The sequence below is a fragment of the Halichoeres trimaculatus genome, unplaced genomic scaffold (genome assembly GCF_033239565.1).
Source record: "Halichoeres trimaculatus isolate MK-OKI-2021-1 unplaced genomic scaffold, fHalTri1.1 fHalTri1_scaffold_13, whole genome shotgun sequence".
Lineage (NCBI taxonomy): Eukaryota > Metazoa > Chordata > Actinopteri > Labriformes > Labridae > Halichoeres > Halichoeres trimaculatus.
Genome location: NW_027437191.1, coordinates 3,996,742 through 4,013,016, shown reverse-complemented (window position 1 = coordinate 4,013,016; position 16,275 = coordinate 3,996,742). Strand labels below are relative to the sequence as shown.

At 40.6% G+C, this 16,275-nt stretch overlaps 1 protein-coding gene across 7 annotated transcripts in view; it reads right to left on the bottom strand.

Annotated features, from left to right (window-relative positions):
* The window catches only part of epha7 (eph receptor A7), a 152,094-nt gene that overhangs the window by 24,954 nt on the left and 110,865 nt on the right, over positions 1 to 16,275 (bottom strand). For 4 of the 7 annotated variants that reach the window (XM_074685705.1, XM_074685708.1, XM_074685706.1 and 1 more), the window contains exons 6-9: positions 11,898 to 12,022; positions 8,138 to 8,306; positions 4,168 to 4,276; positions 1,063 to 1,118 (exon numbers count right to left, since the gene is read on the bottom strand). In XM_074685705.1, coding sequence (XP_074541806.1) covers positions 1,063 to 1,118; positions 4,168 to 4,276; positions 8,138 to 8,306; positions 11,898 to 12,022 — 459 coding nt within the window. Of the gene's footprint in view, positions 1 to 1,062; positions 1,119 to 4,131; positions 4,277 to 8,137; positions 8,307 to 11,897; positions 12,023 to 16,275 lie in introns of all 7 variants that reach the window. The other 3 variants (XM_074685702.1, XM_074685707.1, XM_074685703.1) reach the window with 1 other exon arrangement.

The window sequence follows — 16,275 nt, the reverse complement described above, 5'->3', positions numbered from 1 at the left end:
TGCATTTTAAATTCCACTGATAACAATATAACCTGTCAACTTTAAAATTTAATGAGATAGTTCAGCTATAATGCACTGAATAAACACAACAACAGTGCAGAAGTGCGAGCTCATCCAGCTGGAGAGACACTTATTCCCCACATGGAGCAAACAGCCCCATGGCTGATCCCACAGTGTAAACACAACACATGCATTGTGCTCCAGAGAGGGGACGCCGGCAGCACACATTTCCCTCCACTTGCTCCCATAATTGCTTCGTCCATCCGAGATGTCAGCAGATCTGATAGGAGATGTCTTATCGCCACTTCCTCACCGCGACATGGCAGACAAATTGGCTCAACATGTTGGATTCTGGAGCTATCTGGGCCTCCGTCTCCCTGGAAGCCCTTTCGTCGTTTGATACAGCTCAGCAGATCCTCCTGTTAGGTCCGACAGCGGCTGGGGTTGTGTTTTTTCTTGCGGTGTTTTCTTCTTCTGCAGGTGTGAGCCGCTCAGGTGGATCTGACAGATACTTAGCGGTAGCCGACCTGCGCTCAGTGCACTGCCTCCGCTTCAGCCCTGCACTCTGTGACACCCCTGACCCTTTGTTTCCAAATCAGCAGTTTGCCTACAGCATGGATCATTACGACTCCACTTGGGGAAGCTGTCTGCAGCTGGATCTCCAGGGGCATCATTAGGGGGCGGTGTACAAAAAAACTCTTAGTGAAAGATGCAGCAGAAGCAGCAAGAGTGTTCACTCAGAGAGAGGTTTTTTTTTTTTTTTTTTTTTGGAAAACACTCCTTCCTCAGGGGTCAACCTCTACTCTGGATCTGACAGCTGTCACATTCATGCATCTGCAGCTTCCTGACTTCATCACACACTCAGAGTCAGCCAATCAGCAGCAGATGTTAGCCTGATTGTTCCCAGCTCCGACTCCAATCAAATGAGCTGGGATCAAACAGTCATGCCTGTGGGTGCTAATGGGTTTAAGGCCCCCCTTCCTGTTTGGTATGTGGTGATTGAGTTGTCTCTATCTGCGCGCATGTGTGTGTGAATGTGTGTGTGTGGATTTAGACACTTACACTGGAAGTAGAGCTCCTCGTCTCCCTCCTGATCGGCTTTGCTGTACCCGCAGTGCCTGCACGGGGGCAGAGGAAGAGAGTGACAGAATCAACCGATTGTGCGCAGGAAATAAAGTCCCTAAATTACAAGAAAGCTAATGCATCAGCTAATGCAGCGCGTGACAAATCTCCTACAAACCCAGCTGTGCAGCAGGAGCTGTGAGCATATCAGCAAATCAAATAACAGATCCGATAACACATGCACTGTTCAACACGTCTGAGGATATGAGTCTGTAATGTTGACGTGTTGAAGGTTCCCCCAGCGGCTGATCTGCAGCACAAAGTTGGTCTTTGAGCACAAAGTGAAAAGATGATGATGTTGGATGGTGAAGTCAGCCACAAGTGGTAGACATGCACTTACTGTGGATGAAGCTACACGACTCTGCTGCTCATACTGTAATCTTAGGCCAAAGCATTCGACCACAGACCAGGAGATGTGCCTCTACAGCTGTTCTTAACTTTGTAAGGGCTAAGAAAAAGCTAGCATGTGATTTACAGCTTTTCTTAACCCGGGTTAAGAAAGATTGGCACATTTTAGGGTCCAAATTACAAACTGTGATTCTCTGGTACAGGTGCGAGCACGCTCAGACTGTCCACTGAGTATTTTAATCCCTGCCAGGCTCAGATTGATATCCCAAGTGTCTCAGATGAAGTATAGTGAGCAGGTGGTTATACAAAATGATTTCTGTTTTAACATCCCTCTTTTTCTGCACTGTTTCCTCCTCTCCTCTTCTTTTCTTTGTCACGGCCAGACTTTCACCACCAATGTTAAAGAAGGGGTATTCTGCTTTTGTACATTGATCCAAAGTAACCAATCCTGGATGTCCAAGACTAAGGATGTGTATATTTTCAAACCTCCACAAAAATCCCTGAATCTGTCAGTAAACTTATTAAAACACTCCTCCCACAAAAAAAGCTCCAGATCTGAAATGATGACCTCATCACATAAGGGTTTTTCAAAATGGTTTATGACAAATTTGAGGGGCAGGCCTAAGACACCAAGCTCCACCCCAAACAAGTCTCAACAGAGCTGGCCAATCAGAGGAAAAGGGGTTTGTGGAGCAGGAGGCCTTAAGGAGACAGCAGTTTAAAGAAAGTGATTGTGATAAAGGCTGTAAAACAGATTTACTCAAACACTGGTTGAAGACAAGGAGGAGGCCACAGCTGCTTTTTATTTTTATATGCAGTAAATCACTCAAACACCTTTAAAATTTCTTTGGCGTTAGTTTATTAGCTAAGGGGGAAGATTTTTTTGTTGTTGTTGTTGTTTGGCCTCTATGCCTTTAATGTACAAAACAAACCATGGGCAGATCTAAAAAGAAACACAGTGATTTCATTTATCATATCACAGACAAACCACAATATTGAATATTTACAAAGTTTAGTTTTGTATTAAGTTTCATGTAGTGTGTGTGTATATATATATATATATATATATATATATATATGTGTGTGTGTGTGTGTGTGTGTGTGTGTGTGTATATATATATATATATATATATATATATATATATATATATATATGTGTGTGTGTGTGTGTGTGTGTGTGTGTGTCTTTCTATTGTACCATTGTATTAACTCTCTGTGTTTACACTTTAAGTTCAGTTTGACTTGAGTTTAATTAATTTGACCTCTTTCGTAGACCTTGTTTTTTTTTTAAATGATTTATACTTTTGATTGTCTTTTTTGGGGTCAAAGAAAAATAAAATCACAAAAGTCCTTTTTAAGGGAGGCAAATCTGCTGAAAGATGTGACTTGAAGCATGGCAAATAAACTTCATCCATATTTGGCACGAGTTCTTCAGACATAAAACTTGTGCCAGCCAAACAGAATGAAGCCCTGTAGTTTAGCTGTGAAGTCTGAAAACCAAAATGAAACTATGACAGTTTTCCAAAATCTTCACTTTGAGTTTTCGGAAAACATTGTTTTAGTGACGTAAAACTGGTGTCATGAGGATCACAGGCCTAAACATATAAAAACATATGTAGTTTCCCAGATACCCGGCTACATGTGGACATAGCCTAAGTTTGAACTATCATTTTGCCACAGTGTCAACAAGAAGAGGTGAAATTATGAACTCTATAAATGTGCTGAGGTTGAGGTCGATTTGATATGACGACTGTGATCTGGTTGTCCCTGGCGTTGATTTTGCTGTTTGAAGTTCATAAATGTAGTTTGGACCAATCAGAATCAAGAATTTGACCTAGCTGAAATCACAGTTCAGTCAAATTAAGTTCACAAAACTTTGTGTTCTTTGTGGGAACGACAAAACAGAGTGTGCTGGTTTTGAGAAGAGGAGCTGTTTGTATCTAACCTCACAAAGAGGTGTTTCTCTGCAGGGATGCTTTCTGTAACGCTGTCAGACACTCAGAACAACAACCCCAGCCTGTCAGGGATGCAAAACTTCTAGAAGAAAGACTTTGATTGGCTGTTTCTTTTTTTTGCAGCCACCACAGTCTGTTCAGCCGCTGCAGGCTGAATCATCCACTGGAGCAGCTCCAACATATTTGGACCCACAAGTCATCCAGACCCCAAACTATGTATGAGAGGCCCTGGGTTTTAAAATTCCCCAAATTCCTCTTGAAGATAGGACTGAGAGGAGAAGAAGAGGGGCATTTTTCTGATGAATCCACCATTAAACACGAGCTCTGGTGAAATGGCGTTCGTGCAGATGAAAACACAGATGAAGTATGTGAAGGAGCGGTGATAATGACAGTGTGCAGGGCGCTTTGTGTGCCATACTTCATCCTGCCCTCAGGATCTCACACACACTCACACACACACAGGAATGCAGAGCCAAAGCTGCCTCGCTATGGGGTGCTTGTCTCATAATGGCTCTGCGAAAAATAGCTTAAAAATTTTGTTGGGGCTGGAGAAGAAAAAAAAAAAAAGAATAATGATGCATCACAACGCATTAGCACAGCATGCCACGGGATGATGGGTGCACGTGTGTGTGCGTGTGACGGCTCCACAGACAGAAGTGGAGGGCCTGTGAGTGACAGAAAGGCTAATTGACAAGCGCAGACTCACAGGAGCGGAGAGTCAATGGGGCCCGCGAGAGCGTACCTTCTCCCGATGATGAAGCCGAACACCATGAACACCAGGATGATGGTCCCCGCCACGGCCACCACCGCGATGATGATGACTGGGTTCTGCTCGCTGGACACGATGGCAGCTGATGGGACACAGACACACACAGACACACAGACACACACAGACAAACAGAGTGAACACTTCAAAGAGAACAATCTGCAGGACATAATTGAGCCCAATGAGAGGCGTGGAGATTGATAACCCCCTCCTCCTCCCTCCTCCCCTCTGAGGGAGCCAAGGAGGGCCGCTTCTATTTTTGAGCCGTCCTTATACACACGGCTCTACTGTTTCAGAAAGTGGGCTTAATAGTCCCAGACGGCGACGGCGATGCCCTTCATCTCAAACAAAGACACATTCAGGTTGGATTGTTTCCCACTCAGAGCTCTCTCAGAGCTCAAACTGTTTGCGTTGACAAACTGCCGATTGCTCCGAGGAGCGACTTCTGGAGGGATGGTATAAAGTCAACGTGAGCGGCGTATGAGGAGAAATTCATGCATTTTAAATCAAGTGGAGTTTTATTTTTTTCTTTGTGGAGGGAGGGGAGTCGGAAAACGAGGTAACACTTGATATCTTCATATCCGAGCAGAGGTCCAATTATTCTGTGAAGTTGTGCGAACTTTACTGTCATATTAAACATTCGCAGGTTTCCCCCTGGAGGCTGCGACAGAGGACACTCGTGGTGGCTCACCGTTCTGGTCAAGGACAATCTGACTGGACTGCTAACTTGTAACCTTGTTTCAGGACACGCTCTGCATGTGGTATGAGTAATTAATGTGTCCTTTAATGCAGGAGGGCTGCGCGTAAGGTGAGGTGAGGGGGTGGGCCTGTTTGAGGGGGGACGAAGCGGAGAGAAATGAAAGAGACCTTGTTTTTTTAGGAATTTAAAAAGAAACAAAGACAGTGGTCCTTAGAGTCCAGAGGAGACAAACTGAAAAGTACAAAAGGAAAAGTGAAACGCTGACCTATTTTCACTGCCTGCATTGTTTTCTCTGCCGTGTTTCTGACTGAGGAGAGGCACGGAGTCTGCTGGCTTAATCTTCCTCAGTTCATTTTTTCTTTAATCAGGCAAAACAGATCAGAATAAAAGATTCATACTAAGCTATTTTTTCTGCGTTCTTTAGCGCTGGCAAAAAAAGAAAAAAGGTTTGCGAATGATTAAAAAAAAAGTTACCAAGCCACTTTTTTCATTTTTCTCTTTGTGAGAACTGATCAAAGAAGTTTTAGCACAGAGGTTTTTTTTTCAGCTTTGGTCAGGGAATAAAAACTCTGATGAGAAACATGGGGTGCTCATCAATCTCTTTTAGAATAAAGTACATTTTACTAAAGCATTAAAAAATAAGTGTTGGAGCAAATACTTAATCACTGACCTTTCTTTAACCTGTTCTCACAGATGAGGCGTTGAAATCTAAAAGACTCTGCTGGAATAAACTCTTTCTAATTAAAAGAGACTGAATAAATAGATCAGATTAAAAAAAAAAATAAATAAAAATAACGTCCTCTGTGACAGAAGTTAAAGAAATGCCTGTTTTTAGCAGCACACTCTTACAAGTTTGTGTTTATCAAACATTTGACTTGTCAGATATGCGACCAAGAGCTCGTGCTTCGGTATCAGTGTTAACTGTTTCCTCAATGAGTCTTCTGAAGAAGATTTAACCTTTTTTTTTTTTTTTTCTTAAATCAATGCAGGCTTGTGAAAAACTAATATCACTGGACAGAAAAAATCTTATCAAGTGTTTTTGACTTATTTCCAGTAAAAAACACATTTTTAGGCTTAGTATGAGCCACATTCAACAGACCAGTCCTAAAAATTGTCTAATTTCAACATATTAAAAAAAAACTTGTATGTAATCTGAATTTCTTGTAGCAAGAAAAAAAATTATAGGGTAAGAAAAAACATTTCATATATAAAGACATTTTTTTAATGCTAAACATTTGATAAGAGAATTATTCCTCCTCCATTGACAGATTTTTGTTCAAACTTGGAAGACTTGGATTCTTTCTTTCTTTCTTTCTTTCTTTCTTTCTTTCTTTCGTTTTTTTTCTTTCTTTCTTTCTTTCTTTCTTTCTTTCTTTCTTTCTTTCGTTTTTTTTCTTTCTTTCTTTCTTTCTTTCTTTCTTTCTTTCTTTCTTTCGTTTTTTTTCTTTCTTTCTTTCTTTCTTTCTTTCTTTCTTTCTTTCTTTCTTTCTTTCTTTCTTTCTTTCTTTCTTTCTTTCTTTCTTCCTTCCTTCCTTCTTTCCTTTCTTTTGTTATTACTTCTTTCTTTCTTTTTTCTTTCTGTCTTTCTTTCTTTCTTCCTTTCTTTTTTCTTTATTTTTTCTTTCTTTCTTTCTTTCTTTCTTTCTTTCTTTCTTTCTTTCTTTCTTTCTTTCTTTCTTTCTTTCTTTCTTTCTTTCTTTCTCCCTTCTTTCCTTTCTTTTGTTATACTTATTTCTTTCTTTCTTAATTTCTTTCTTTCTTTCTTTCTTTCTTTCTTTCTTTCTTTCTTTCTTTCGTTTTTTTCTTTCTCTCTTTCTTTCTTTCTTTCTTTCTTTCTTTCTTCATTTCTTCCTTTCTTTTTTCTTTATTTTTTTATTACTTTTTTCTTTCTTTCTTTTTCTTTCTTTCTTTCTTTCTTTCGTTTTTTTCTTTCTCTCTTTTTCATTCTTTCTTTCTTTCTTTCTTTCTTTCTTTCTTTCTTTCTTTTTTCTTTATTTTTTTATTACTTTTTTCTTTCTTTCTTTTTCTTTCTTTCTTTCTTTCTTTCTTTCTTTCTTTCTTTCTTTCTTTCTTTCTTTCTTTCTTTCTTTCTTTCTTTCTTTCATTTCTTCATTTCTTTCTTTATAACTTTCTTTCTTTATTTCTTTCTTTTGTTCCTTTTTTCTTTCTCCCCCCCCTTTCTTCCTTCTTCTTTCCAGATGTATTTCTTTGCTGTACTCTAAGTACTACAAGAATAGACACATATTTATTCCTTCATCTTGCTTTTAATCTCTTTTTCTTTATCTCCTGTATGTTTTTGAAAGGGCTAGGAGACTGTTAAAACATTTACATTCATAAGAAAAATATATATTTTTTGCAAATATGGAAAACTTTATGTAAAGTTGGGGGGAAAAAAGTATTTTGTCACATTTTTAGAAGTTTATTGACTTTTCTGTCCTTTATATGTTGTTTTTAGCTTTAAACTCTGTGTTAATTCATCTGACACTGTATCCCAGTAAAAAGAAGCTCTTTCATCTCCACTCCCTTACAAACCTCTTGACCCTTTGAGCACAGTCTGACTTCATAGCTTTTAAAGAACTGTATGTATGCAAGATGTTTCCATTCATTCCAGTTAAATCAGAAGACGAACTTATCACATGAGTTAAGGCGGACAAACACAGATCATTTTACATATTTAAAAAAATTTTGTACTGAACTAAATAAAACAAACCATCCCTCTCCTCTGTGTTAAAGTTTTTTTTAGAGCTGACATGAAGTATTTTAGCTCTGATTAGGATACAATTCCCTTATCACTTTCAGTTCTAGACAACGTGGTCTTTTCCAGCAGAGGATCCCTGACCCAGACTCTCCACGACACACAGCAGCACTCAAAGCAAAGCTAATGTAGGTGATTAGATTTAAATGAGTCCATCCTCATGGCGCTACACTAGCTTGTCCTTGTGCTTATTCACTTCTCCCATGACGTGTTGTCAGCACAAAAGTCAAAGCAATTTCTCTTTGCTTTGCTTGAAAGCAAATAATTTCCCTGGGCTATTTCTCCAGGAGCTGCAGCATTAACAGGTTGTGCATAAATCTGGAGCTGAAAGCTGGAGTTAAAGTGATGTGCAGATATGCTGCTGTGGTCAAACTCTGGCAGCGCTGCACGTGGAGACACACGGAGCTGTTTGTGAGCTGAATTCAAAAGGATTGTGAGTGAAAACACTGGAAAGTAGAAAACAGAAAGCTGAACAAAAGGTGTGTTCTCACCTGTGGCCTCCTCCTTGGTGGTTATCTCCACTCTGGGGCCGTAGGTGCCGTACCCGGCCTCTGTGAAGGCCCTGATCTGGAACACGTAGGCCGTGCTGGGCTTCAAGTTGTTCACTGTGGCTGACGTGGACTTGGATCGCACCGTGGAGTAGATCCGGTCCTTTTGATCCTGCACGAGGAACAAATCATCTTTAATTCAGAAACAACCTCCAACATGCAAGCTGCTTCCATCCCTCCTCTGAAGTCAATCTGCAAGTCTTTGTTTGGAAAACAGACTTCAGAGGATGTAATTACCTGCTCCCCGTGATTTAACAAGGACTCATCTGTTTAGAAAAACACTGTGTTTAAATAAAGTGAAACCACTTAAGCTTGGTTGTCACGTCGGTTTAATCATAAGTCCTGACACAGAGTAGAGCTCATTCATACTTCAGTTAGCTCATCTGAGGTAAAACAAGGTCAAAACTCAACAGGACGCCAAAGGAAACGAAGCTTTTATCTCTTCATCCTCGGCTGTTAGAAGAATAAACTTTTGTCTGTTTGGTTTCACTCTATCATCTTTTTAAATGCAGATTAAAGCACATTTCCACAGCTGTAATTTCATCAGTAAACAAACACACCACATTCACTGCTCTGCTGCTCTCACTTCCTTTCTCAAAGAGTTTTTGCTTTGATTCTGAATTTTGTGAAAAGCTTTCACTTTGCCGGATCCTGTTTGTCAGTTTGATCAGTCAGACGCCTTCTGTCGTGGAGGGTAAGCAGTTTGTTTTCTGTAATTAGTAATTCAATCATTCTGTGTAGCGGGGGTGTCGGTGTGCCAGGTGGGCTCAGGTAATTTTGGCTGAGTAGTGGAGGGTGGATCCTGCAGAGGCAGGGTGACTTGAAATCTGTCTGGTCACCCCAAACCTTCCCAGAATCCTCATTGGGCTGTGTCGACCTCCTTACAGTCTTCATCATCTTTAAAAATGTAAATGCCTCAAAAAAGTGTCTGGTTGTTCTGTGGTCAGTTGTCAGAAACAATCCTCCACTGTGGACAGGATCAGGACTGTAACAGTGCTACCAGTGTTCTGTAGTAAAAGGTGACCGTGCTACCTGGAGACCGACAGTGATCTTGGGCTGACAGTCAGCAGTTAACAGGGTCACACTTTACACTGAAACACCAGAGGTGTCTGTGTCTGTGAGTTTTTAAATGTGTTTGTGTATCAGTTACAGTTAGCCAGCGTTAGGCCTGTCACGATAATCAATAAATCAATTAACCGAACGATAAATAGAAACGTCCTCAGTAAGTTTGCCAGCCTTGATAAACTGACACATGCATGCACGTTTGTCTTCCTCCTCTCTTTCCACCAAAGAGGCTGAATGAGAGGAGGTATACACACGTCCTTTTGAAAATCTGCAGAAAATCAATAATTTGCTCTAGCTCAATTCTGTAAAAAACAGATAATTCTACACTCTTTACTGCATTAAACAAGCCCTGAATGATTGATATTTGTCCTGTATTTAAATCTAAAGACTTCTTTGAAAATTTCCTTCCGTCTCTCTGGTGTCATGTTTCAGCTTGGGGCTGCTCTGCACCAATGAGCAACAGTTTGTGTGTTCAGACCATGTAAATATGAAAATTCTTCACTCTTCTTTGATCCAAGACTTGAATAAAGTGTTTTGTACATAGTTCCTCACAGTTTTTAGCCTTTAGCCCTGGTTCTCCTGACCTCATAGAAGTATAGAAGTTCATATTGCAGTGAAAATTGAGTCCACATCGAAGAAGAATAGAAGCAAAAATTGCCCTAAAAATCAAATCAGCTTATCTTTGGCACAGGAATGTGTAGATTTTGTAAAGATAGAACCATAAAACTTTTTTCATGTGTTCCTTATGCCTCAGGGTACCTAAAAATGTGTATATAGGTGTTTATATTCCCACCTTATTTCAAATGTTTTTTAAATGTCTTTTGATGTAATTTTAATGTCCTGGAATTTGAATTCTTTATATTGGGACCTTAAGCAGAAATGAGATTAAAATGCGATTAATTAGATTAATTAATTAGAAATCTTGTAATTAATTAGATTAATTTTTTTAATAGCCTGACAGCACTAAACTTTATAAAACATGCTGCTGAGCCTGGTAGTTGTTTAATAAACATATGCTTTGAGGCATTTGATTGCAGTTAAGTGTTGGAGTTTGTATTGTTCAAATTCTTTACGCCAATATTTTCACTTTGACTGCAAATGAATATTGGCTTAAAATATTGGTTATCAGCCTTCTTGCCTACTAATACTCAGTATCGGTATCGGCCCTAAAAAAATTCATATCGGTCTATCTCTGGTTGTGAGTGGACAGGACACAGGAGTGATACATTTCTTTTTCTAGTTAACACTCATTTTTTTAAATACTATTTATATAAACTTGAGTGGGACTAACAAAGTATGTTGTATTCTATTCTATTCTATTCTATTCTATTCTATTCTATTCTATTCTATTCTATTCTGAAAACATCTGTCTTCTGCGTATCTGTCCACTTGCTCATGTCTTCCACCCACTCACTGATTTGACATTCAACTTGTGAATCAGTAATTCTGCAGATGATTAAATGTCATTACATATTTTCATTGATTAAAAGCATTATTTATAAAGCTTCATTTATCAGGGGCTGATTGAGCACACAAAAACAAACTGAAGAAAGTCTTCTTGTGCTTGTAGCAGATACAAATCTCCAACATCTGTCCCTGGAAGTGCTTTCATGAGAGTAAACGGCAAAGGGCTGAAAAATATCAAGATTTCCAACCATACTGTATTATTTTACAGCAGAGAGAGTTTTTCAGTCTAAATAAAGGCAGATGTAGAGAAAATGTTAGACACTGGGTCTAACAATGAGCCCATAGACATAAAAAGAATCTTTCAGATTAAGAAAGGAACCTTCAGACTGCACAGGCTGCACGCTTTGTGTACCTCCTTGTTGATCTGTGGCTGTTTTGTTTCGGCAAAAGCCCAAATGGAATGCCAGGGTCTGTTAGGAGTGTGGTTGTTCTTTCCAATTTTCCACGTTTTACAGCCGAGCAGAGCACAGCCACAGTACGTGACATCGGAGGCTGATTCGTCAGTGTTTGTGGAGGGGGGGCTGTGGCCAGCGAGACTGGCATCAGAGCTCTTTGATTTGCTGGGTTAAATTCGCTCCATTAAACCTGGCTGTAAAAAGCTGATGTGTTCAGACTTGAAACACGGGGAAGCAGCAGAGAAATTTATGTGGAAGGGGAGAGGAGATAACAGTAACAGATTGCTAATTCTGGCAGTGCAGCAGGCTGGGATTGTGTGTGTGTATGTGTGTGTGTGGTTACACGTGCGTGGGGGCGGCTGTGAAGGACTACAGCCTGATTAAAATCTTATGAGCATCTCATTCATTATTGCAATTATGAGACAAAGACGGTACTTGCAGGATCTTGTGAATTCCACTCACAGCCGTGTGCAGAAAGAATACAAAATGAAGAGTTGGCAAAAGTGAAAGTGATGTGAGCGATGGAGGGGGAGGGTTTCTGAGAGAGACAAGGACACAAACAAGTCTCCTTCAAACTCACTCTGTGGTGGTGTTTGGGTTTAGTTTAACCCGTAAATACAAAACAAAACAAAAAGAAATGTGTGATTGAATCCAAGGTCTGATCTCAAGTGTTCTCTTGTCTGTTAAAAGACCTAAAACAGGGTGAAAATAAAGGTTTTCTCTTCCGTTTATGTGAGAAACAAGCAGGGAGAGAAGTTTTGTTAGAGAGAACTCACTTTTTCGTAGTATTTGATTTCGTATTCTTTGATGACTCCGTTGGGTTGGTGCGGCTCCTGCCAGGAGAGCTGGATGCTGCGCTGCTGCACTTTCTCCTTGATGACCTCGCTGACCTGGGACGGAGCTGTTTAGACAGGAAGACGTCAATAAGAGGAGGGCAAACCCTCAACGCACGCACATGCATACAGCCAGCCACTAATCAGCCTCAACGACTCCTCCACAGCGGCCCCCGTCGAGCTGACGGATATTTGCAGGGGCGCCTCTAAATGTTTACAGCTCATGATCGAAATTTCAATTACAGTGCAAACAGCAGAAGATAGCGTTACCACGGCTGCTGGAGAAAAAGCTGCCATATGTAGATTATGAATGACAATTCAGTTCAATTAATTCCAACATTTCCAGCAGAACGAGCAGCCTCTTCCTCCCCCTGATGACAGCCGCACTGAAAGAGCCTCTTAAAGAGAGAGAGGCTGTACCTGCAACCTCCTGACATCAGTCTTATGCACACAAATTATCTCTGGCTCTTTGCATGACTCATCCCAAGTGTCTGGCTGCCTGGATTAAGTGCAGTTAGATTTGCTAAACAGTGCAGACACACACGGTGATATTTTTAGTTGTGAGTATCCAAAGGTGAGTGATGTTAGTGAACTCAGAAACCTTGTGTTGACGACGCTTTACTCTGGAGGGTAATGTCTCGGCACAAAGCTCAGGCTTTTTCCTCTAATCATGACTTTTACTACTGAGGCAAAAACAGTTACTGCTTCTTAGAAAACAGGAGCCACCGCTGAGTTTCTACAGGACGTTAACCAACAACAAGCTAGGAGGTAAGGAAACACTTAGCAGACAAGGGGACTAACGGGACTAAGTGGTTTGTTGAGTGTGGCCAACACTAGCACAGCTAGCACGCCCCCATGTCTCTGGCTGAGTATTCATATGTCACTTTAATCAGACACATTATCTTCAACCACACTACACTACAACCTTTCAGTCCTCTGTGACTGTTTACATCCAGGTAGTAGAGCTTTAGAGTGTTATTTTGCCTTAGGCCAGAGCTACAGTCACACTTTGAGACATGTGGCCATGGCCCATTTTCAGTGGGTCCCGGGCCTTGGCCTGGGCATGAAAATGCAACAAATAATTCTGCGCTTTTATTGTGGAGGGGATTTTTCATGCAGCTGAGTGCTGCCTAACGCCCTGTGATGCTGGTCAATATCCATCATTTCACAGCTTAGAAGAAGTCCCAAAGTGAAGTGGATAAACTGGAGTACTGTGATTCTCTGTACCAGATATTCATCTTCATAAAATCAGCTTGAGAAGTTCCTCAACCTTGGGTCCAAAAACACGACAAGTTGAGCACCACTGGCTTTGTAACATTGTTTGACTTCTGTTCTGTTCCTTAAATGATCAAAACATTGATGAAGCTTTCTACCACTTCATCATTCTGGTGTCGCCTAGCAAAGATAACAACACTTGATTGTTTTATGGATCTGACTGTTTCTTTAAAGTCTAAAACTGGGACTAGGAATGGGTTCCAAATTAGGTAATTTCATACGTACCGACCTATAAAATCTGTCAAAAGTACCAGGTACCAATTCATGTAAAATCCAATGGTACCATGTTTAGGTACCTAAATGCATCCTTGTAACTGTGAGGGAGTGAAAGAGAAGGCAACTTTCCATTCTGGACATAAACACAGCATTGCAAGAATATATATTGAAGAATAAATATGTTAAAATGAAAAATATATATATTTCATTATTAAACAAATTGATATTTTTTACCACTTAAACACAAAAAAGTACTGAAAATTGGTACCTTTGAGTACCAGTACTGATTGCCAGGTATTGTTTCAAATATGAAAGGTACCGGTCTCTAACTGGGACAAGTTTGAACAGACCACTGCAGAATAACTGCTGACTGTGGGTTGGAATGAACGTTAGCACATACAGTTTGGCTCTTTTAGCCTTTAGCTTGTGCTCTATCTCTCTCCTGTTTCTCTTTCTTCTGCTCGTCTGTCCTTTTTCTGTCTGACAGTTAGGCTCAAGTGTCCACCATCACTACAAAATTAATCACAGAAATTGTTTTCAGCTGAGAAAAACACAGATCTCTCTTCTCTCTGCGAAACTTTGTCACCTGGAGTGGTGTTGTCATTGAGACTATATGTGCCATAAATCAGTCCAGTCCTGCTCGATTCAATCAGGAAGCTACAAAGTAGCATTTCAAAATAATACATTGGTGCTGATAATTTCATTTTAAAGTTAGGATTACAATTGAGCATAGATCTAGAATGGAGACTTTCTCAAGATCACATAAAGCGTATTCAGACCTAGACTGCTTGGTCCACTTTAAACGGACCAGGGTTCGTTTCCCACGCTGCTGCAGACTTTTCATGCAGGTGTGAATAGACACAAACGAATTCTGGTGCAGTTTGTGGTTCTCCGGTGCAGGTCTGAATACAAACCAAGGTCCATCTGAACTAACTACAGGATACATGCGCCTTTTGGGCCTATAAAGCCACCGTAACCTAACCGTCTTTGGTTCATACCTGATCCTCCGTCTTCAGTTTAGCCCACTGTTGCTAGCATGTTGTGGGTCAGGACACGCAGAGCATAGCGTCTCCTTGCTGCGTGCATTTGTCTTCACTGTTCCTAAATTGTAAACGGTGTTGTTAAGCCTGCTTTGAAGGAGCTGCTCTTGAAACTGAAAATGATTTAGCAGCTCTAATAAGAGCACAAACACATGTTTACCTCCATTTCTGGGTCTGTATTCTGTGTGCCGCCCTTTGTCAGTGCTGTCCAATGGGAGCACTGATCGTCTCACACGTGGATGTGTTTACAGAATATAGTCCACTTGCAAAAAGTACATTCTGAATACGAACTGCACCAAATGAAAAAAATAAAGTCCGCTTTTGGTCTGGACCAAACAAGTGGACCAAAGGACTTTAGTGGTCTGAATACAGCCTTAGAAACTCCTTACTGCCCCTTTAAAAACAGTGTGAAGAGCGTGGAACATCAACAGCAGCTTGACTTGAATCTCCGGAATTGACAAACTAGACAGCAAAAAAAACATAGCTTCATGCATCAGACCAAATCACTTAACCCCGGCTGGTCTTCAGACCTCAGTGTTAAAGCATGCATAAAGTTACTAGAGGAACTCTTGACATCCTGACAAACTTCTGGCACAAACACATTACGATACCAAGACAGGGCAGGGAAAAGCAGCTACTGCTATCACTACTATCAGTGAGCACTTCCAGTTTTAAAAAGTTGTATAAACATGGACTCCCTAATACTGTTAGTGCCACAAGCCAAACTACTGCTGCAACTACATCCACACTTACAGTGACATGAAAACAAAACATGACTCTTCTACAGGGCTGACTTTGAGCACTGTTAAAGCAGCATCAACAGGCTCTTGTGGCTGTAAACAGCTGCCAACACTGATGTTCCCATCTCATATGGAGAATCTGTTTGTGAGCAGAAGCATCATCCAGCTACGAAGCAACATTATCATTTATTTAGAGGCCTGTGTCTGCCCACCTGATGGGCTCAAACTATCTCCTGCAAGAGGAGCTGGCTCTTTGGGAGATCAGATCGACTATGTTAGAGATGTTTTGGAGGTGAATAATGCTAAATCCTGCCCCTTCAGGGATTCTGCTTTTTCTTTTAGAGTATTCATCTTTTTTTTTAAAATCAAAACACTAAGTTTGATTTTAGGACACGGTTATTGACAGGATGATGTTACTTCTTCTTCTCTTGCAGCTGTGCCCTCTTTTTCCTTATCAACCTCCATTACCTTTACATCTCTTTCATAATCATCTTGATTATAATCACCGTCATATTTACAGCACTTTCTCAAAACCCTGGTGAGACAACAAAAGGGCAATCTCTTTGGTTCCCTGAGGAGATGATGCTTTCAAAATATACGCTTACTGCAAATCTGCACTCCAAACAGCCTCAGAAATCTTTTTTGTAAACATAGTGTGAAATCCTGATGAATCATGTTGCTCTGGGGGCAAAACTTATTAATTAACACGTCTTAGTAAGTTTGAAAAGGCGTCCTGGGGACATCATGAACTCTCTCCCTCTAAAAGTAAAAGCCTCTCGTCAGAAGGCGAGCTTTGATTTCTGTTTCCTGGGCCTTTCACGGATCAGAGAGGTGCTTTACAAGCCACAGCAGAGCCTGTGAATGAGGGGGAGGAAGATGTGAACTCTTCACTGGCTGCACAATGATACAAATTGGGTTGATGGTCTTATTTTGATGATGCGCTAAGTTCCAGAAACTGCAAATCATGCGGGAATTTTCCATTTACAGGTGACGAAAGCCAACCAGCGAGAGACAGGCCTAGAGCTGAAACGATTCCTCGAATGATTCGAG